At 42.8% G+C, this 21663-nt stretch overlaps 1 protein-coding gene across 2 annotated transcripts in view; it reads left to right on the top strand.

Moving 5' to 3' along the window:
• GJB7 (gap junction protein beta 7) overlaps nucleotides 1-14772 on the top strand; it is a 45582-nt gene extending 30810 nt beyond the window's left edge. For both annotated transcript variants that reach the window (XM_073336620.1, XM_073336619.1), the window contains exon 2: nucleotides 11412-14772. In XM_073336620.1, the coding sequence (XP_073192721.1) occupies nucleotides 11439-12245 (807 nt within the window). In that variant the 5' untranslated portion in view covers nucleotides 11412-11438 and the 3' untranslated portion in view covers nucleotides 12246-14772. The remainder of the gene's footprint in view (nucleotides 1-11411) is intronic.
• Nucleotides 14773-21663: the final 6891 nt, after the last annotated feature.

Raw genomic sequence — 21663 nt, 5'->3', positions numbered from 1 at the left:
AGGAGGTGACGGCAGCGTAGTGACGAGAGTGATGAGGACATGGACACAGACTTCTCTCAAAGCACTGGCCCTGGCAATTTGGCCATCCTGGTGGCAATGGGGCAGGCTCATGCCATGGAACGCCAATTCTGGGCCCAGGAAAGAAGCACAGAGTGTTGGGACCACATAGTGTTGAAGGTCTGGGATGAGTCTCAGTGGCTGTGAAACTTTCGCATGCGTAAGGGCACTTCCCTGGAACTTTGTGACTTGCTTTCCCCTGCCCTGAAGCGCAAGAATACCAAGATGAGAGCAGCCCTCACAGTTCACAAGTGAGTGGCAATAGCCCTCTGGAAGCTTGCAATGCCAGACAGCTACCGGTCAGTCGGGAATCAATTTGGAGTGGACAAATCTACTGTGGGGGCTGCTGTGATCCAAGTAGCCAACGCAATCACTGAGCTGCTGCTATCAAAGGTAATGACTCGGGAAATGTGCAGGTAATAGTGGCTGGCTTTGCTGCAATGGGATTCCCTAACTGTGGTGGGGCAATAGTCGGAACCCATATCCCTATCTTGGCACCGGATCACCAAGGCGGCCAGTACATAAACCGAAAGAGGTACTTTTCAATGGTGCTGCAAGCACTGGTGGATCACAAGGGATGTTTCACCAACATCAGCGTGGGATGGCTGGGAAAGGTTCATATCACTCACATCTTCAGGAACTCTGGCCTGTATGAACAGCTGCAGCAAGGGATTTACTTTCCAGACCAGAAAATAACCGCTGGGGATGTTGAAATGCCTATAGTTATCCTTGGGGACCCAGCCTACCCCTTAATGCTATGGCTCATGAAGCCATACACAGGCACCCTGGAAAAGTAGTTAGGAGCTGTTCAACTATAGGCTGAGCAAGTGCAGAATGGTGGTAGAATGTGCATTTGGACGTTTAAAAGTGCACTGGTGCAGTTTACTGTCTCAGTTAGACCTCAGCGAAACCAATATTCCCATTGTTATTACTGCTTGCTGTGTGCTCCACAATATCTGTGAGAGTAAGGGGGAGACGTTTATGGTGGGGTGGGAAGTTGAGGCAAATTGCCTGGCCACTGATTACGTGCAGCCAGACACCAGGGTGGTTAGAAGAGCACAGCAGGGTGCGCTGCACATCAGAGAAGTTTTGAAAAACCAGTTTCATGGCTGATCAGGCTACGGTGTGACACTTCTGTTTGTTTCTCCTTGATGAAAACCCGCCCCCTTGGTTCACTCTACTTCACTGTAAGCCAGCTCCCCTCCCCCTTCGATCACCGCTTGCAGAGGCAATAAAGTCATTGTTGTTTCAAATTCATGCATTCTTTATTAATTTGTCACACAAATAGGGGGATAACTGCCAAGGTAGCTCAGGAGGGGTGGGGGCAGAGGGAAGCACCGGGTCGGATGGGAGAGGAGGGAAGGACAAGGCCACACTGCACTTCAAAATTTATTGAATGCCAGCCTTCTGTTGCTTGGGCAGTCCTCTGGGGTGGAGTGGTTGGGTGCCCAGAGCCTCCCCACCAGTGTTCTTGGGCATCTGGGTGAGGAGGCTATGGAACTTGGGGAGGAGGGCGGTTTGTTACACGGGGGCTGCAGTGGTAGTCTGTGGCTTTCCTGCACCTCAACTATATGCCAGAGCATATCAGTTTGATCCTCCAGTAGCCTCAGCATTGCATCCTGCCTCCTTTCATCATGCTGCCGCCACTTTTCCTTTTGATCCTGCCTACTCTCCTGTTGCTCCTGCTACTTGTGCTCACGTTCATTTTGTGCTTTTCTGGACTCTGCCATTATCTGCTTCCACGCATTTTGCTGGGCTCTTTCAGTTTGGGTGGACTGCATGAGCTCAGAGAACGTTTCATCGTGAGCATGTTTTTTTCGCCTTCTTATCTGCACTAGCCTCTGGGATGGATATGCTAGTCGCAGAATTGAAACATTTGCAGCTGCAGGAGGAAAAAAGGGAGATTAAAATCGAAAAAGACACATTGGCCATTTAAAAGGAGGGGCTGATGTTTTTGGGTTAACGTGCAGCACAAACCCAACTAAATCCCCCCACACCCAATTCTCTGGGATGATTGCTTCACCCTCCCCCCACCGTGTGGCTAACAGCGGGGATGATTTCTTTTCAGCCACAGGCAATCAGCCCAGCAGGAATGGCCACCCCTGAATGTCCTCTTCATTAAATTCCCCTATTTCAACCAGGTGACCATGAATGACATCACTCTCCTGAGGATAACACAGAGAGATAAAGAATGGATGTTGCTTGAATGCCAGCAAACACCAGGACCACATGCTGCCATGCTTGCTTATGCAATGATTCCAGACTACGTGCTACTGGCCTGCTGTGGTAAAGTGTCCTACCATGGAGGATGCAATAAGGCTGCCTTCCCCAGAAACCTTTAGCAAAGGCTTTGGGAGTACCTGCAGGACAGCTTCATGGAGATGTCCCTGGAGGATTTCCACTCCATCCCCAGACATGTTAACAGACTTTTCCAGTAGCTGTACTGGCCATGAATGCACCCCAAGTCTTCAGGGCAAATTAACCATTAAACATGCTTGCTTTTAAACCGTGTATTATATTTACAAAGGTACACTGACCAGAGGTGCCATCTCCGCCTTCAAGGTCTGGGAGCCCAGGTTGGGAGGGTATTGGGTCCAGGGTGATAAACAGTTCCTGGCTGTTGGGGAGAATGGTTTCTCCACTTCCCTGGTGTGCACCATCTTCAACCTCCCCCTCCTCCTCATCTTCCTCATCCCCAAAATCCTCATCCCTATTGCGTGAGACTCCTTTGCAGGAGTCCACGTACAGGTGTGGGGTAGTTGTAGGGGCACCCCCTAGAATTGCATGCAGCTCATCATAGAAGCGGCATGTCTGGGGCTCTGACCCCGAGCGGGCATTTGCCTCTTGGGTTTTTTGGTAGGCTTGCCTGAGCTCCTTAAGTTTCATGCAGCACTGCTGTGGGTCTCTGTTATAGCCTCTGTCCTTCATGCCCTTAGAGATTTTTTTCAAATATTCTGGCATTTCGTCTTTTGGCATCGAGTTCTGATAGCACAGATTCGTCTCCCGATACAGCGATCAGATCCCGTACCTCCTGTTCAGTCCATGCTGGAGCTCTTTTGCAATTCTGGGACTCCATGGTCACCTCTGCTGATGAGATCTGCACAGTCACCTGTGCTGATCAGCTTGCCATGCTGGGCAAACAGGAAATGAAATTCAAAAGTTCACGGGGCTTTTCCTGTCTACCTGGCCAGTACATCCGAGTTGAGAATGCTGTCCAGAGCGGTCACAATGGAGCACTGTGGGATAGCTCCCGGAGGCCAATACCGTTGAATTGCGTCCACACTAACCCAAATTTGACTGGGCGATGTCGATTTCAGTGCTAAGCCCCTGTCGGGGAGGAGTACAGAAATCTATTTTAAGAGCCCATTAAGTAGACAAAAATGGCCTCGTCGTGTGGATGGGTGCAGGGTTAAATTGATCTAATGCTGCTAAATTCGACCTAAACTTGTAGTGTAGACCAGGGCTGAGACTGAGAGTAATTTACCTCATGTTATAAAAGGAAAACCTACTTGGCACATCTCTAATCTTCTTGTCTGTGTTTTATTAAGTGGGACCATATTTATTTTTTTGTTAGTCAGCTTGCTTCCCTTGTCAAACAGGATTACATTAATGTGAAGTAGGAATCTTTTAGTTCGGGCCCTCATCCCCCCACATGGGAGAGATACAGTGCAACACTTTGGTTGCAAACACTCTGCTATTCACACTCCCATAGTCCAAATGGAGGGGCAGGGTAGATATGCCCTAAGATATGCCCTAAGCAGTTTATGCTGAGCACACGCTTCTACATGTTGTCAGAGCCAGAATGAATCTAAGCAACTAAGACTCTGGACTGGAATTGAACAAACAATCCTACTGAAGATGCAGGGGACAAAGAAGACTCCAGCTCACTCTCCCACAGTTGTATTGACTCTACAGCTAACGAGTAAAAAGTAGGGAGAAAAATTAAAGGGACAGGGGACTGGAAACGCTGCAAGTCCCCCTCACATTGTTTCCCTGGAATCATTTCCTGTGAGGGCAGATTTGCTCCTCCTCTTGCAGAACAAGGGATTTTGGGCCTACCAGCAGATACTCCAAGATCCATGTAGAACATGAAGGCCTGGCCTAGCTAGATAGAGGCCCTGTGTCTGCCCTTGTTGTCTGTCCTATAGCCCCCTTCTAGCTTTGATGGGAATTGCACTGCCAGGGGCTCCCCTTCCAGCTGGTGATGCTGGACATGCACAAAAGAAGACATCTATAGCAAGAATGGTGGGGAAACACATAGGAAACATGGGCAGGTTTCTCTGATAAAGATTAGGGCATGTGTTAAACTATGAAATGACGTATACCCAGTACACAAGTGGAGGATTTAAAATGCAACATTGATCTACAGGTAAAAGAACATCCCAGCAAATGTCTATAATTTTGGGAAAATAATTCAGTCTAATATCGTGGGATAGTTGGCTTCTACACAGAAGTCTGAATGTTAAATGGAATTTGCTTAGACAGCATGTAGCAAGTATTTGCATAAACTGGAGTGTGCTATCACACACTGCCCAGGTTTTGGCGTACAGCTAAACATTTACATGCTTCTTATGGCTTCCTCTGGAATCAGCCGCAAGATTATGTGTATGGAGACCGGTACAAAGAAAGCGTTACACCATTTAGTGAGAGAAGAAATCATTTTTATCGAAGAACAATGAAAACAAATACCCAGTTACGTCTCGCTGAGATAATGTCCAGAAGGTTAACGTCAGAGAAGAAGTCTGGTGCTGCTCCTTTGATTGTGTACTTAATAATAAAAATAACTATGGTTGGCACTTATATAAATCAGGTCAAACCAAATCTCACAGCACTACTTAGTTCTGAGTATTTTACCAACCCATGGCAAGCTTTAGAGTGGATAAAAAGACGTATTTTAAGGTTGATTTGTATTGTTATTGGAAGTGCAATGTTAGTTGTTACTGGGAATATCCATGGCTAGCAGAAAAAGTGTCATATGCAATTTCACCTCTTTCTGTAATAGGCTTCCACAATTTTGGGCAACCTGTTCCTGAACACTTGAACTTGGGGACAACCTCACTCCACATGCTTGAAATCTCACACGATCTCATCCTCTGATTACATTCATATTAACTTATGTTAGTGTCTTAATAGCACTTAGTAAAACTGTAAAATTCATCAGAAAACACCATTACATTGTAATCCTTCTGTTAGAATGTTTACATCTGACAAAGGGAATTATATCTAAAATGTGTAGGCTGCTTTAGAAAATATTTACTTGGACACACGGGGAGATATAGTTTTACAGTTATAGTGACTTAGTTGCATGTTAGACAATAGCAGTTATTGTTTTACTGTTTGTTTTAATTATTTCAGACATGTTCGTAATTATAATTTTTTTATATTTGGACACTTTAATTTATCTGGGCTAAGTATGCTAACAGACTATTCATTTGTATACAATATGCTCATTTAAATATTAATATATACAAGATCCATAAATTCAAACTCCATTTGTAATATATATATCCTACCCCATTCTCCCCAGAAGAGGAAGTTAAAAAATCCTGCCCTGTCACACCGCATGCTAACTGTGATGAAGCAGAGAAACTGGCCACCAGCACAGCAGGGTTAAAGCAAGACCCAGCCTGTTATACCAACAGTCAATGCCAGGTCTGTAGAGGGGAGAAAAAAAGGGGTCCCGGCTTAGTTTGGGGCTGATTGTTGAAGAGGCAGGAGCTAGCTACCTCCTGCCTGAGGGGAAGGGTCACTAGCCTGCCAGCTAAGGGAGCCACCTGGGAGTAAGCACTGTCTCTCCAGGAAAGGGAGACTGAGAAGGGGACCTAGGAGTCTCCAGCATCTGAGGTAACTGAGTGAGCGAACCCCATAGACATTGGGGGGCTTGCCTTCACCCAGCTTGCAGCTGCCCCGCCCAAAGAAGTTTGGGACTGAGGTAAGGCACAATCCACAACACAAGAGAGGTCCCTACAGGAAGCAAGCCGCCTAGCAAATTAGACTAGAGGGTCCATGCTCCATACTAAACAGACTGGTCGGAAGTAACTCAGTGCAGTGGATTTAGAGTCTCTTCTGGGAGGGCCTCCCCTGTTTAGGGGCTGAAGTACACAGGTCCTGGGCTGCGACCTAGTGGAGAGGGAGGGCCCAGGTCCCCCTAGCCCCGCTGGACTTAAAAACTGAGGCTCCTCAACCAAGCATGGGGCTGAGAGCCATGCGCTGTAACCACTAGGCAGTCCAGCTCTTCAATCCACCTGTTACAGATTGGTGAAGAATGCGTGTAGATGCCCTAGTCCCGGCATAAGGGAATTGAAGAAAAAAAGAGAAAGAAAGAAACCCTCAAGCAACCCGCACTCTTGCTAAATAGAAATGGAATAGCTACTAAAACCGATGGCCAAACAAAACACCCACCATCATAAGCAGCAACAACTGCTTCTGCAAATGGCCAATGAGCAGCAGCAGTTGATCCATGCGCTAGTGGCCCAGCAGCAACAACAGCAGCAAGAGTTCGTCCAGCAGGTGGTCATGATATTATGGCCACCCGCTCCCACAGAGCCAGCAAACCCTGCCCTAGCTGCAACTGCCACCCATGAACAGCACGTGTAAGAGGCTTACGGGGGCTAAGTCTCCCCAGAAAAGGCTGGCCATGCAGAAGGGCAAATGCTGCAGTTGTGGCATGGGTCACCTTCCTTTGGAGGCGTGCTGGGTCACCTTTGGGGTCCTGGAAGTGAAGCTCCCTAGAAGCGAGGGAGCCACTGGCACCTGGACCGAGGTTCCGCCTTTGCTCTGCCTCGTTCCCTGAGACCCCCACTCACTCCTCTCTGCTGCGGAGGGAAGCGCGTGGTGGGTGGGCAGGCGTGCCCTTAGAGGAAGAGGTGTGGGGAAGGAGTGAGCGGCAGGTCGGCAGGCCTTGGGGGAAGAGACAGGGAGGAGGAGTGAGAGGCAAGTGGGCAGGGGGCACCTTGGGGGAAGAGGCAGAGTGGGGGAAGGGCCTTGGAGAGGTGGGGCCACAGCCCGGGCACCAATGGACCCCTCCATTTTTAGGGAGCTTCCAGCACTCGCGTGTAAGCCTCCCCAAACAGAAGACTCACGCACCACCCATGCTGCCACCCCATCAGACTTACAAAACAAGATGTGGCCCAGTGATGATCCTGAGGCCTTCCTTGAAACTTTAAGCAGGTGGCTGCAGTAGACCTCTGGCCCCAAGCCCAATACATTGTGGTACTGACACCATACTTAATCGGAGTAATAGGGGAGATCCCCAATCCCGGTGAGGGGACATCCCATGCATCTGAGCCAACCTAGCAAGACAAGGCCCCATCGAAGCATAATGAAGAGCCCCCCCTGCATTACCTGAGTCAGAGATTCTGAATCAGTTCTCCAACTTTGTAGAGGAACATATGCTGAACTGAGCATACACCCAGGTGGTGGTAGTAAATAGGGAGACCTCTATCATATCTCCGCTTAGTCGTCTCTTTTCCAAGCTGAAAATCCCAATCTTATTAAGCTCTCCTCATACGGAAGCCGTTCCATACCCCTAATAATTTTTGTTGCCGTTTTTTCAACCTTTTCCAACTCCAATATATCTTTTTTGAGAAGGGGCGACCAGATCTGCATGCAGTATTCAAGATGTGGCATACAGTAGATTTACATAGAGGCAATATAATATCTTCTATCTTATTAGCTATCCCTTTCCTAATGATTCCCAACATTCTGTTAGTTTTTTTGACCATCACTGCACAATAAGTGAATGTTTTCAGAGAACTATCCACAATGACTCCAAGATCTTTCTTGAGTGGTAACAGCTAATTTAAACCATCATTTTATATGTATAGCTGGGATTATGTTTTCTAACGTGTATTACTTTGCATTTATCAACATTGAATTTCATCTGCCATTTTGTTGCTTAGTCACCCAGTTTTGTGAGATCCTTTTCTAGCTCTTCACAGTCTGCTTTGGACTTAACTGTCTTGAGTAGTCTTGTATCATCTGCAAATTTTGCCACCTCTTTTCCCAGATAATTTATGAATATGTTGAACAGTTATGGTCCCAGTATAGACCCCCTGGGGGACACCACTATTTACTTCTCTTCATTCTGAAAACTGACCATTTATTCCTACCCTTTGTTTCCTATCCTTTAACCAGTTACTGATCCATGAAAGGACCTTTCCTCTTACCCCATGACAGCTTACTTTGCTTAAGAGCCTTTGGTGAGGGATCTTGTCAAAGCCTTTCTGAAAATCTAAGTACACTCTGTCCACTGGATCATCCTTGTCCACATGTTTGCCTACCCACTCAAAAGAACTCTAGTAGATTGGTGAGGCATGGTTTCCCTTTACAAAAACCATGTTAACTCTTCCCCAACAAATCATTTTCATCTATGTGTCTGATAATTCTGTTCTTTACTATAGTTTCAACCAGTTTGCCTGATACTGAAATTAGGCTTACCAGCTTGTAATTGCTGGGATTGCCTGTGGAGACCTTTTCAAAGATTGGCATCACATTAGCTATCCTCCAGTCATCTGGTACAGAAGCTGATTTAAATGGTAGGTTACAAACTACAGTTAGTAGTTCTGCAATTTCGACATTTGAGTTCCTTCAGAACTCTTGGGTGAAGACCATCTCGTCCAGGTGACTTATTACTGTTTAATTTATCAATTTGTTCCAAAACCTCCTCTAATGACACCTCAATCTGGGACAGTTCCTCAGATTTGTCACCTAAAAAGAATGGCTCAGGTTTGGAACTCTCCCTCACCTCTTCAGCCCTGAAGACTGATGCAAATAATTAATTTAGTTTCTCCGCAATTACCTTATCTTCCTTGACTGCTTCTTTAGCATCTCAATAGTTGTTTAGCAGGCTTCCTGCTTCTGATGTACTTAAAAATTTTGCTGTTACTTTTTGAGTCTTTGGCTAGCTGTTCTTCTAATTCTTTTTTGGCCTTCGTAATTATATTTTTACATTTCACTTGCCAGAGTTTATGCTCCTTTCCATTTCCCTTGCTAGGATTTAACTTCCACTTTTTAAAGGATGCCTTTTTGCCTCTCATTTCTTCTTTTACTTTGTTGTTTAGCCACAGTGGCACTTCTTTGGTTCTTTTACTATGTTTCTTAATTTGGGGTATACATTTAAATGGAGCCTCTATTGTGGTGTCTTTAAAAAGTTTCCATGCAGCTTGCACGGATTTCACCTTTGACACTGTACCTTTTAATTTCTGTTTAATTAACTTCCTCATTTTTGAGTAGTTTCCCTTTCTGAAGTTTAAATTCTACCATAGTGGCCTGCTTTGGTGTCCCCCTCCCCCACCCGGGATATTAAATTTTATGTTATGATCACTATTACCACACGGTTCAGCTATATTCACCTCATGGCCCAGATCTTCTGCTCCACTTAGGACTAAATCAAGAATTGCCTCTCCTCTTGTGTGTTCCAGGATTAGCTGCTCCAAGAAGCTGTCATTTAAGGTGTCAAGAAACTTTATCTCTGCATCATGTCCTGAGCCGACATGTACCCAGTCAGTATGGGGGTAGTTGAAAGCCCCCATTTTTATTTTTTTTTATTTTTATAGCCTCTCTAATCTCCCTGAGCATTTCACAGTCACAATCACCATCCTGGGCTGGTGGCTGGTAGTATATCCCTAGTGCTAGATTCTTATTATTCAAGCATGGACTTACTATCCTTAGAGATTCTATGATATGGTTTGGTTCATTTCAGATTTTTACTTCATTTGACTCTGTGCTTTCTTTCACATATAGTGCCACTCCCCCAACCCCAAGTACTTTGGAACAATTTACCAAGGGTTGTGCTGGATTCTCTGTCACTGAACATTTTAAAATCCAGAGTGGATGTTTTTCTAAAACATATGCCCCAGTTCATGTAGGAATTTAGGGAAGTCCTACGTGTTATATAGGAAATCAGACTAGATGATCACAGTGGTCCTGTTTGGCCTTATAATCTATTAACCTGTTAATTTTATGCAAATGATCCATAAAAAGCAGACAAATATAGTCCTTTTACAGCAGCTGAACTGCATGACAAATTTTGCACCCCTATAAAGCATAGGGGCTGGGGCTGAATGTAACAGAACATAAATTAAACACAAATGCAGAGAAGATGAATGTTGGCACTAAATCTACCATTTTTAAAGGACAAAAAGAAGCCTGGGGCTTGGAACATCTCTTATGTTGATGGTTTTATAGGCTTGCTTGCTTGCTTGACAATACATTTTGCCTACCAGATGCAACTTATTTTGGCTTTGCTTAAAGGGGTCACAAAGGCTGTTGGGTGACGTTATATGGATTTGCTGTTGGCAAATATTGACAGATGGGCCAGGTGACACTCCCTATGGTGAAACCTAATCCTTGTTTTACAGAGCAGTATTTCATTTCAATCATTCACATAGACATTAACCTTTGAGGAGGATTTCAGACACGTTTTCTTGCATACAAACGTGCTTAGCTAAGAGTAATGAAGGACAATGAAGTAACTCCCAATCCATATTAGCCTGTAAATGGAACAGTGAGAAGGAGGGAAAAAATGAAACCAAAACAAAAATAACCAAAACTTTTATAAATAGGATTTTCCATCCATTTATATTGGAGAGAGATTACAATGATCTTATCTTTAGCATGGTGCTTCAAATTGTGGAGCCAAATGCATCCACTACCTGGGATGTTCTTGGCCCATAATTTTTTCATATGCAATGGTCACCATCAAAATGTCTGCAACTGCTATTATTCAAGACACACCCAAGAGATCTGCTTTTCCTTCTATTAAGATTTGTTCTATTATTTATTGTTCTACTAACTGAGATCCGTTAGCAAAATTATTACTTTTTAATGATAGTCATTGCAGCTGCTTCTCTTAGAACAGATTCACCCCTGCAGCCTGAGTGGAGGATGCTATTATGGACACCATACTCCTTCCCCCCCACCCAATTTATATCATATGGTGAGCACATGGTAGCTTTAGCCTTGATTCCTGGGAGCTCATTGGGTCCTAAATAGTCAAACTATTCTTTCCTGGGACATTTTTATGATTTCTCTTAACGTTAATAAGAACAGTCCTGCTTTGTATTTATAGCATGTTTAGAGCAAGGCTGAACCTTGGTGTCTGATATGGTGCCCAACATGATTTGGTCCCGCCTACACTTGCTGTCAAACTGTTCTCAGTATTAGCAACCATAGGAGGTACCAAAGATCAGTTCTAAAATCTGCCATGTGAATCTAGGAACAGCACTTTGACCCTAATTATTTTAGGCTGGTTTACATACTAGTTATATTAATACGATTCAGCTTGGATGCATTTGTTTTCCCATCATCTGGATAAAGAACAAAAATCACTAACGTATGTTTGTTTGTTACAGCATTTTGTCCTTCCTTCAGAAAAAACCATGAGCTGGGGCTTCCTGCGAGACATCCTAAGTGGAGTGAATAAATATTCAACAGGAATTGGCAGGATCTGGTTGGCTATTGTGTTTATATTCCGCTTGCTTGTCTATGTTGTGGCAGCAGAAAATGTCTGGAAGAATGAACTGAAGGAATTCGAGTGCAACATCAGGCAACCGGGTTGTGAAAATGTCTGCTTCGACCACTTCTTCCCTATTTCCCAGATCAGGCTTTGGGCCTTGCAACTGATCATGGTCTCCACCCCTTCTCTTTTGGTTGTTCTCCATGTTGCCTATCGAGAGAGCAGGGAAAAGCGACACAAAAAGAAACTTTACAAGAGCCCAGGAAGCATGAATGGTGGACTGTTGTGCACTTATCTCATCAGCCTCATTTTCAAAACAGGATTTGAAATTGGTTTCCTAGTTTTGTTTTACAAGTTGTACGGTGGATTCAATATGCCACGCCTTGTGAAATGTGACATGAGGCCATGTCCTAATACAGTAGATTGCTATATCTCCAAGCCCACAGAGAAGAAAGTCTTCCTCTATTTTGTGGTGGTGACTTCGTGCTTGTGCATTGTATTAAATGTAAGTGAACTGAGCTATCTGATTTTCAAATACAGCATAAAATGTTGCCTTGAGATATATGACAAGAAAGTTCAGACCATGAAAAGTGAGTGCCAGAAGCTGAAATACGTTGAGCCCGATGGAATAGCAAGTACAACTCTGTTCCACAGCAATGCTTCACCAGTGCTCGTCCATATACCAGATAAACCTGAAAGTAACTTACCTACTGATTTGAGAGAAGGATAAAAATGATATTGCATGATGTTAAATAAACTGTCTGAATTATTCCTCTTACATGAGTTCAAAGAAATCCATGAGTGGATGAGGAAACTTTATTTTTATCTAGAAAATAGCATATTCTCTTTTTCTCTTAAAAAATTGTCAGATCCCTGCTATTGGGTTTTTGCCTTCCCATTCACCTGTATTACGTATTATTCAGGTTTGTTCAGGCTAAATCAAGGCAATATAAAAGGTTGACATTTCCACGGAGACATAAATACTGAAGCTTCTGATAAGTCATCTTGAAAGGACAGTTGCTCAAACAATTGTGTTTTGCATATTTTATGTGGCTGCTTTTGGTTCAGTTTTTTTTCCTTTCTTTTGAAGAGGATCTTTATGTCTAGCTTAAAGACTCTATTCTAACCAGAGCCAGAGGAGTGAAAAGGGGATATAAAGCTGTATGGATTAGGTCACTCTGCCAATTCGAATCCAGGCCAGGACAACAGGAGTGACTGAAAAGGGTTGGCAACTTATGGCTGCTAACTGTCCTATACGACAGGTTTCAGAGTGGTAGCCATTAGTCTGTAGCAGCAAAAAAAAACAAAAACAAAAAACAAAAACGAGTACTTGTGGCACCTTAGAGACTAACACATGTCTTTGGGCATAAGCTTTCGTGGGCTAAAACCCATACATTGGATGCATGCAGTGGAAAATACAATAGAAAGACACACACACACACAGAGAACATGAAAAAATATATATCTTCCTACTGTATTTCCCACCCGATGCATGCAGTGAAGTGGGTTTTAGCCCACGAAAGCTTATGCCCAAAGAAATTTGTTAGTCTCTAAGTGCCACAAGTACTCCTTGTTTTTTTTTGTCCTGTGTGAGTGATGGGCTGAGCCTAGGTCTGTTTAGATACTAATTGTACTATTTTACAACAACAACAACTAAACACACCTGCTAGCAGACTGATACCAAGGACTGACCTAGGTAGCTGTCTATTTTAGCTACTTAAACGCACTTATTGCTGTAGTAATTGAGCACCTCACCATGTTTAATGCATTTATGATTTATAATGTATTTACACCCTGTGAGGGTATTATTGCCATTTTTATAGGCAGCAGAAACAGACATAGGGATACTAAATGGCTTACCGAAGATCACACAGGAGCCTGCAGCACAGTATTGATCCCAGGCTTCCCGTGTCCCAGACTATCTCCGTAACCACTGGACCTTCCTTCCTCTCTACAGCTCTAGAAATTGAATAACTGTCATCTATCAAAGTCCTGCTTCTCAGGTTTGGGTTGAGGCACACTAGCTGGGCACCAGGGGCGGTGGTGAGAGGGTTCTGATCTCTGTGACTGCCTGGAGTCCGGCCCCTTTTGCTAACAGTAAATTCAGTCCCATTAAGAACCTGATCCTTGTGTGGAATTCTCACAGACGCCAATGGACGTTCTGAGCCCAGAGAGCTTAGAGGACTGGGCCTCAGTATTTTAAAAGGTATTTTAGTTTCAAGTGGAAGCAAAGTCAGGAAGAATGTTCATAAATGAAAACTCCAAGTTTTTTTTCAAAATTTCAGAATGTGCTTCAGAATTATGGTCTTTTAAAATTAAGATTATATAGTTAAACTAGAGGGGAGATTATTATTGCACGAAGCCTATTATTTTCCTGCTAACAGGTAGAAAGCAAGAGAAATTAGGACAGGAAGAAATTCATTCTCTATTGAAATCAATGGGAAAAGATGACAATCAGTTTTTCCAACTTTAATTTCTATGGTAAGCATTTATGGTTTTGCCTAGGTTCAACTGTTCCAATTTCTGATTTATTTCAATCGTCATTGAATTCAAGAGATTTAACACAGTATATATACACTTCACTGCAGTAAGATAACTACTCCTGATTTACTAAGCCTTCCTTGCTATAACAGATTAAAATGCAAATTATTCTAAGCAATATTCAACGGTAGATATCAAACTGCATGTTTTAAGAAGTGGATGCATGTGTCCATCCATCTGTCCAACCTGCTAGGGATTAGAACTGGTTGAAATTGTTTGAAAAATTTTCCCACTGAAAAATGTATTTGCGCTGAAAAAGAAATTTTCCATGGGAAAATGTGGATTTTAACAAAAGTTTCAGCTGGAAAATTTATAGTAAAAGTATTTGTTTTGAATTGGCTTTTGAAATAAACATTGATTTCAATGTAAAATGTTTGTGTTTTCCAGCTTGGGATCCACCAAGCATTCCCATGTTAAGGCACTTACATTAGGAAAACCATTCATGACAACTCTATTCTCTTCTACAAAGGAAAAGACTGTTCCCTAAAAAAGGAAGGTAGCCTCTGGCGATACTCTGTAAAAGAGAATATAGTGGACCTTGCCTGTGTTATCACTGGCTAACACAGACTATGGTTTATGTCCCTCCGATTAAAAAAAAAATATCCGGGGGGAAAAAAAAAAAAGAGTAAATGTTAGCTGATCATTTAAATAACCTTTCCTGCAGGACAGCAGCTAGTTTAAGGAACAACTAATTAAAGCCTTACTTCTTTGAAAGACATTCAAGCCTATTGGTATAAAAGCAAATTGTGTTATTTCCATGATAGTGCTAGCTTTGCTAAAAATCAATGTACATAATAAACTAAGATACTATCATGTTTTTGAAGCTTGTGCGCGCATTCTCATTGTGTGTTGCTAAAAGGAAGCCTCTTAAAATATATGAAAGCTATATTTCTGTTGCTTTCCTGTTTACAAGGGCAGCAGAATTTAACTGAATTTTAGATGTCAGCCTGCCAGCTAGTGGCCAGTTTCAGATTTGCATCTTTAACAAAACTGCACCAAGAAGAAAAGGAGGACTTGTGGCACCTTAGAGACTAACCAATTTATTTGAGCATGAGCTTTCGTGAGCTACAGCTCACTTCATCGGATGCATACCGTGGAAACTGCAGCAGATATTATATACACAGAGACCATGAAACAATACCTCCTCCCACCCCACTCTCCTGCTGGTAATAGCTTATCTAAAGTGACCACCCTCCTTACAATGTGTATGATAATCAAGGTGGGCCATTTCTAGCACAAATCCAGTGGGAAATGGCCCACCTTGATTATCATACACAATGTAAGGAGAGCGGTCACTTTGGATAAGCTATTACCAGCAGGAGAGTGAGTTTGTGTGTGGGGGGGTGGGGGGTGAGAAAACCTGGATTTGTGTTGGAAATGGCCCACCTTGATCATCATACACATTGTAAGGAGGGTGGTCACTTTAGATAAGCTATTACCAGCAGGAGAGTGGGGTGGGAGGAGGTATTTTTTCATGCTTTGTGTGTATATAATAAGATCTTCTACACTTTCCACAGTATGCATCCGATGAAGTGAGCTGTAGCTCATGAAAGCTTATGCTCAAATAAATTGGTTAGTCTCTAAGGTGCCACCAGTACTCCTTTTCTTTTTGCGAATACAGACTAACACGGCTGTTACTCTTAAAACTGCACCATCGCATCTATGTTGGATAGTAAAGAGCGGACACTGCTTGACTGATCATACTTATCCGTTGTTGCCAGAATCATAGAATCATACAAATGTAAGGCTGAAAAGGACCTCGAGAGGTCAGCTAATCCATCCTCCCCCATGGTGAAGCAAGACTAAATGTATCTAGGCCATCCCTGACAGGTGTTTGTCTAATCTGTTCTTAAAAAACTCAGATTATGGGGATTTCCCAGCCTCCCTTGATAATCTGTTCCGGTACCTAACTACCCTTATAGTTAGAAAGTTTTTCCTAATAGCTAATCTAAATCTCTTTTACTGCAGATTAAGCCCATTACTTCTTGTCCTTCAGTGAACATGGAGAACAACTGAATTCTCCTCTTTCTAACAACCCTTAACTTATTTGAAGACTTATCGGCTCCCATCTCAGTCCTTTTTTTCCCTCAAGACTTAAACAGGCCAAGGTTCTTTAATATTTCCTGATAGGCCAGGTTTTCTAAACCTTTGATCATTTTTGTTGCTCTTCTCTAGACTTTCTTCAGTTTGTCCACATCTTTCTTAGAAAGTGTGGTGCCCCAAACTGAACACAATACTTCAGCTGAGGCCTCATCAGTGCCAACAATTAGCTCCAGCGTCTTACATATGACACTCCTGTTAATACACCCTGGAATAATATTAATCTTTTTCGCAACTGCATCATGTTGTTGGCTCACATTCAATTTGTGATCCACTATAACCTCCAGATCCTTTTCTGAAGTGCTACTGCCCAGCCAGTTAATCCCCATTTTGTTGTTCCTTTCTAAGTGCCGAACTTTGCATTTGTCTTTACTGAGTTTCATCTTGTTGAATTCAGATCAATTTTCTAATTTGTCAAGATTATTTTGATTTTCTAATCCTGTCCTCCAAAGAGCTAGAAACCCCTCCCAGCTTGGTGTCATCTGCAGAGTTTGAAATCATACTCTCCACTCCATTATCCAGTCAGTGAAAATGTTGATAAGTACTGAAACCTAAACAGATCCCTGTGGGACCCAATTAGGTACGCCTCCCCCCAGGTCTGTCAGAAAACCATTGATAGCTACTCCTTGAGAATCATTTTCCAGCCAGTTGTGAACCCACTTTATAGTAGTTTCATCTATACTGTATTTTCCTATGTCTTACAAAATTTCAGCAAACATTTCCCATGCATTATCTATACAAACCGTAGTGTCCAAACTGCTTTCAAATGCATGAGTTGAGCTAGCTGTTGCACAAAAAGCACCAAGTACTGAATGAAACAATTTTGTATTCCATAACAAGTCTATTCATTGTTTACTTTTACCATTTGAATTGTCAGAATGATTAACTCTAGGAAAGGAAACTCAGTCCTATCTTGACATCTGTCCATTTTATGCACTACACATCCTCTTCCTTCAAGAAAAAAGGTAAATACTTTATCTTGGAGGTGAGTGGGATTTTCTAAAAGCATTACAATAATGAAAGAGGACTTTTAAACAGTGTTTACTTGAGAGTCAGAGAGAGAAGCACGTACTGAAACACCAACATAGACTTTCAATTAAATTTGTGCTTTCGCTACTTTTCAGTGGGTAAAACATTCTAGGACAGGGCTCACACTTTGTTTGTGGGGTGGACTGCCTCGGAGAGGATATCTTGTGAATACCTCCCCACCCATTTGCAACATAACAGCCATGAGGCATCTATGTAATTTGCTTACATAGAATAGTAATATTAGGAAACATGTTCCTCTGTCTCTGCAACTCATCCAGACTGAAACAGGAGAGAAAACTAATAGGGCTGTTGATTAATTGCAGTTAACTCATGCAATTAATTAAAAAAAATTAATTGCAATTAAAAAAATTACTATTTCTTTTGCCTATCATTTTTACAGTGCAAATATTTGTAATCAAAAATAACCCCCCACCAGTCACAATGCAGAAGGGAGGGTGGCAGTACCATACCATGCTAGTTTTACTTCTGTGCTTCCGCTGCTGGGGGTGGCACTGCCTTTAGAGCTAGGCGCTCAGCCAGCAGCTGCTGCTCTCTGGCTGCCCAGCTCTGAAGGCAGCTCTGCCACCAGCACCGATGCAGAAGTAAGGGTGGCAAAACCACGATCCCCCAACACTAGCCTTGTGACACCCCCCGGCCCCGGCTCTCCTTTGGGTCAGGACCCCCCCAGTTACACCACCAGGAAATTTCAGATTTAAATATCTGAAACCATGAAATTTATGATTTTTTAAATCCTATGACTGAAATTGATCAAAATGGACCATGAATTTGGCAGGGCCCTACTTGGGTCAATGTCTTAACAAATAAAGCACAAGATGGTGCATTAGCTATTGTCTGCTAGACCACCAAATTACAGTAGGAAACAGGACGACAAGCTCCTTAGCACACATATCTACAATGTGTAAGACAAAAGCTGCGTGATCATGGAGGACTTCAGTCTGAGTGACATATGCTGGAGGTCTCATGCTGCCAGTACTAAAACATCCCTGGAATTTCTAATTATAGAAAAGGAGGACTTGTGGCACCTTAGAGACTAACCAATTTATTTGAGCATAAACTCACTGCTGTAGCTCACGAAAGCTCATGCTCAAATAAATTTGTTAGTCTCTAAGGTGCCACAAGTCCTCCTTTTCTTTTTGAGAATACAGGCTAACACGGCTGCTACTCTGAAACCTAAACATTTATAGATGACAACTTCTTAACTCAAAAAGTGTTGCATGGGGGAATTCTATATTATACCACATCGTGACAAATAAAGAACTAAAAAACTAATGGTAACTTAGGCACAAGTGATCATGACTTGAGCACATTTATAATATGCAAACAGAATAAAGTCCTGACCAGTGATTGATATACTTGGTACTTAAAAAAAAAAAAAAAAAAAAAAAAAAAAAAGCAAATTTCATAATTGTACATGATCCTGGAGGGGGTACCTGGTAAGAGTTTTGTCTGTATGAAATGCCGTCTGATAGAGCTGATGGAGGAAAAGGTCCGAGGTTTGGAGATGCAGGTGGAAAGTCTGGTTGAGTTTAGGAAGGGGTTTGAGCAGATTATGGAGCAAAAACATGAGGTATCTGAAGGGAAAAGCTCAGACTTGCAGATGGAAGCAGGACTGGGGAATTCTGGGGGGAGACTGGGTGAGGAAAGTGGTCAGTGGAAGCATGTGACTAAAAGAACCAGGCAGAGGAAAAGACGGGCTAGTGAAGGAGAAAGAGCTCAAGAATAGGTTTGCAGAGTTGGAAAATGAAGAAGGGGCTCAGCAGGTAATCACTGAAAGTGGAAGGGCAAGGAAGAAGAGAAGAGCAGCTAGTCCTATAGGAAAAGGGGAAGAGTTAATGGAGACTACACCAAATATGAGCCCCAGGAGGATACAGGATGGGTTGAAGAGGATTACAAGGGAGAATAGGAATGGAAAGAACTTGCAGCCAGAGGGAACAGGGGATAGACTGGAGAATAGCACCGTCACCAGGAAAAGGCAGGTCTATGTGATCGGGGACTCTTTACTGAGAAGACTAGACAGGCCTGTAACCAGAGCTGATCCAGAGAATAGGAGGGTGTGCTGTCTTCCAGGTGCTAAGATACGGGATGTAGACCTGAGGTTGAAAAGGATTTTAAAGGGAGCAGGAAAGAATCCCCTAATTATCCTTCATGTGGGAACAAATGATACGGCTAGATTCTCGCTGGAAAGTATTAAGGGAGATTATGCTAGGCTGGGGAAGACGCTTAAGGAAATCGAGGCTCAGGTGATCTTTAGTGGGATTCTGCCTGTTCCTAGAGAAGGGCAACAAAGGTGTGACAAGATTATGACCATCAAAAGATGGCTTAGGCAGTGGTGCTATAAGGAGGGCTTTGGGATATATGGCCACTGGGAGGCATTCATGGACAGAGGACAGTTCTCTCGGGATGGACTTCATCCGAGTAGGGAAGGAAATAGACTTCTAGGATGGAGGCTGGCACAACTGACTTAGAGAGCTTTAAACTAGGAATTTGGGGGAGATGGTTGGGAGATGTCCAGGTAATCTCCACACCGGATTTTAGCATTGAGAGGAAAGAAAACGAAGTAAGAGAGGATACAGCCATGGGTAGGAGGAAGGGCAGTGTAGATACCAGTCTAATAGGTTATACTGGCTGTAGAATGACCGGGCCTAATCGGGTACAGAATGTGAGTGAGGCCAAACAGCAAAAATTAAGATGTTTGTTCACCAATGCGAGGAGCCTAGGGAACAAAATGGAGGCACTAGAGCTACTGGTGCAGGAAGTGAAACCAGATATTCTAGGGGTAACAGAGACCTGGTGGAATAGTCGTCACGACTGGACTACAGGTATTGAGGGGTCTGTGCTGTTTAGGAAAGACCGAAATAAAGGTAAAGGTGGTGGAGTAGCACTGTATATCAATGATGAGATAGAATGTAAAGCAATAAGAAGCGATGAAATGGATAAGACAGAGTCCGTCTGGGCAAAAATTACTTTGGGGAAGAAAACTATTCGAGCCTCCCCTGGGATAGTGCTTGGGGTGTGCTATAGTCTGCCGGGATCCGATCTGGATATGCATAGAGACCTCTTTAATGTTTTTAATGAAGTAAATATAATGGTAATTGTGTGATCATGGGAGACTTTAACGTCCCAGATACAGATTGGAGGACGAGTGCTAGTAATAATAATAGGGCTCAGATTTTCCTAGATGCGATAGCTGATGGATTCCTTCATCAAGTAGTTGCTGAACTGACTAGAGGAGATGCCATTTTAGATTTGGTTTTGGTGAGTAGTGAGGACCTCATAGAAGAAATGGTTGTAGGGGATAATCTTGGCTCAAGTGATCATGAGCTAATTCAGTTCAAACTGAATGGAAGGATTAACAAAAATAAATCTGCAACTAGGGTTTTTGATTTCAAAAGGGCTGACTTTCAAAAATTAAGGAAATTAGTTAGGGAAGTGGATTGGATTGAAGAATTTATGGATCTAAAGGTAGAGGCAGCCTGGGATTACTTTAAATCAAAGCTGCAGAAGCTATCAGATGCCTGCATCCCAAGAAAGGGGAAAAAATTCATAGGTAGGAGTTGTAGACCAAGCTGGATGAGCAAGCATCTCAGAGAGGTGATTAAGAAAAAGCAGAAAGCATACAGGGAGTGGAAGAAGGGAGGGATCAGCAAGGAAAGCTACCTTATTGAGGTCAGAACATGTAGGGATAAAGTGAGACAGGCTAAAAATCAAGTAGAGTTGGACCTTGCAAAGGGAATTAAAACCAACAGTAAAAGGTTCTATAGCCGTATAAATAAGAAGAAAACAAAGAAAGAAGAAGTGGGACCACTAAACACTGAGGATGGAGTGGAGGTCAAGGATAATCTAGGCATGGCCCAATATCTAAACAAATGCTTTGCCTCAGTCTTTAATAAGACTGAAGAGGATCTTAGGGATAATGGTAGCATGACAAATGGGAATGAGGATATGGAGGTAGATATTACCATATCTGAGGTAGATGAGAAACTCAAACAGCTTCATGGGACTAAATCGGGGGGCCTAGATAATCTTCATCCAAGAATATTAAAGGAATTGGCACATGAAATTGCAAGCCCATTAGCAAGAATTTTTAATGAATCTGTAAACTTAGGGGTTGTACCGTATGATTGGAGAATTGCTAACATAGTTCCTATTTTTAAGAAAGGGAAAAAAAGTGATCTGGGTAACTATAGGTCTGTTAGTTTGACATCTGTAGTATGCAAGGTCTTGGAAAAAATTTTGAAGGAGAAGGTAGTTAAGGACATTGAAGTCAATGGTAAATGGGACAAAATACAACATGGTTTTACAAAAGGTAGATCATGCCAAACCAACCTGATCTCCTTCTTTGAGAAAGTAACAGATTTTTTAGACAAAGGAAATGCAGTGGATCTAATTTACCTAGATTTCAGTAAGGCATTTGATACCGTGCCACAAGGGGAATTATTAGTTAAATTGGATAAGAT

This window comes from Lepidochelys kempii, chromosome 3, assembly GCF_965140265.1.
Source record: "Lepidochelys kempii isolate rLepKem1 chromosome 3, rLepKem1.hap2, whole genome shotgun sequence".
Taxonomy (NCBI): domain Eukaryota; kingdom Metazoa; phylum Chordata; order Testudines; family Cheloniidae; genus Lepidochelys; species Lepidochelys kempii.
Note: the sequence above shows the minus strand (reverse complement) of the source record. Positions and strands in the feature narration are given on the sequence as shown.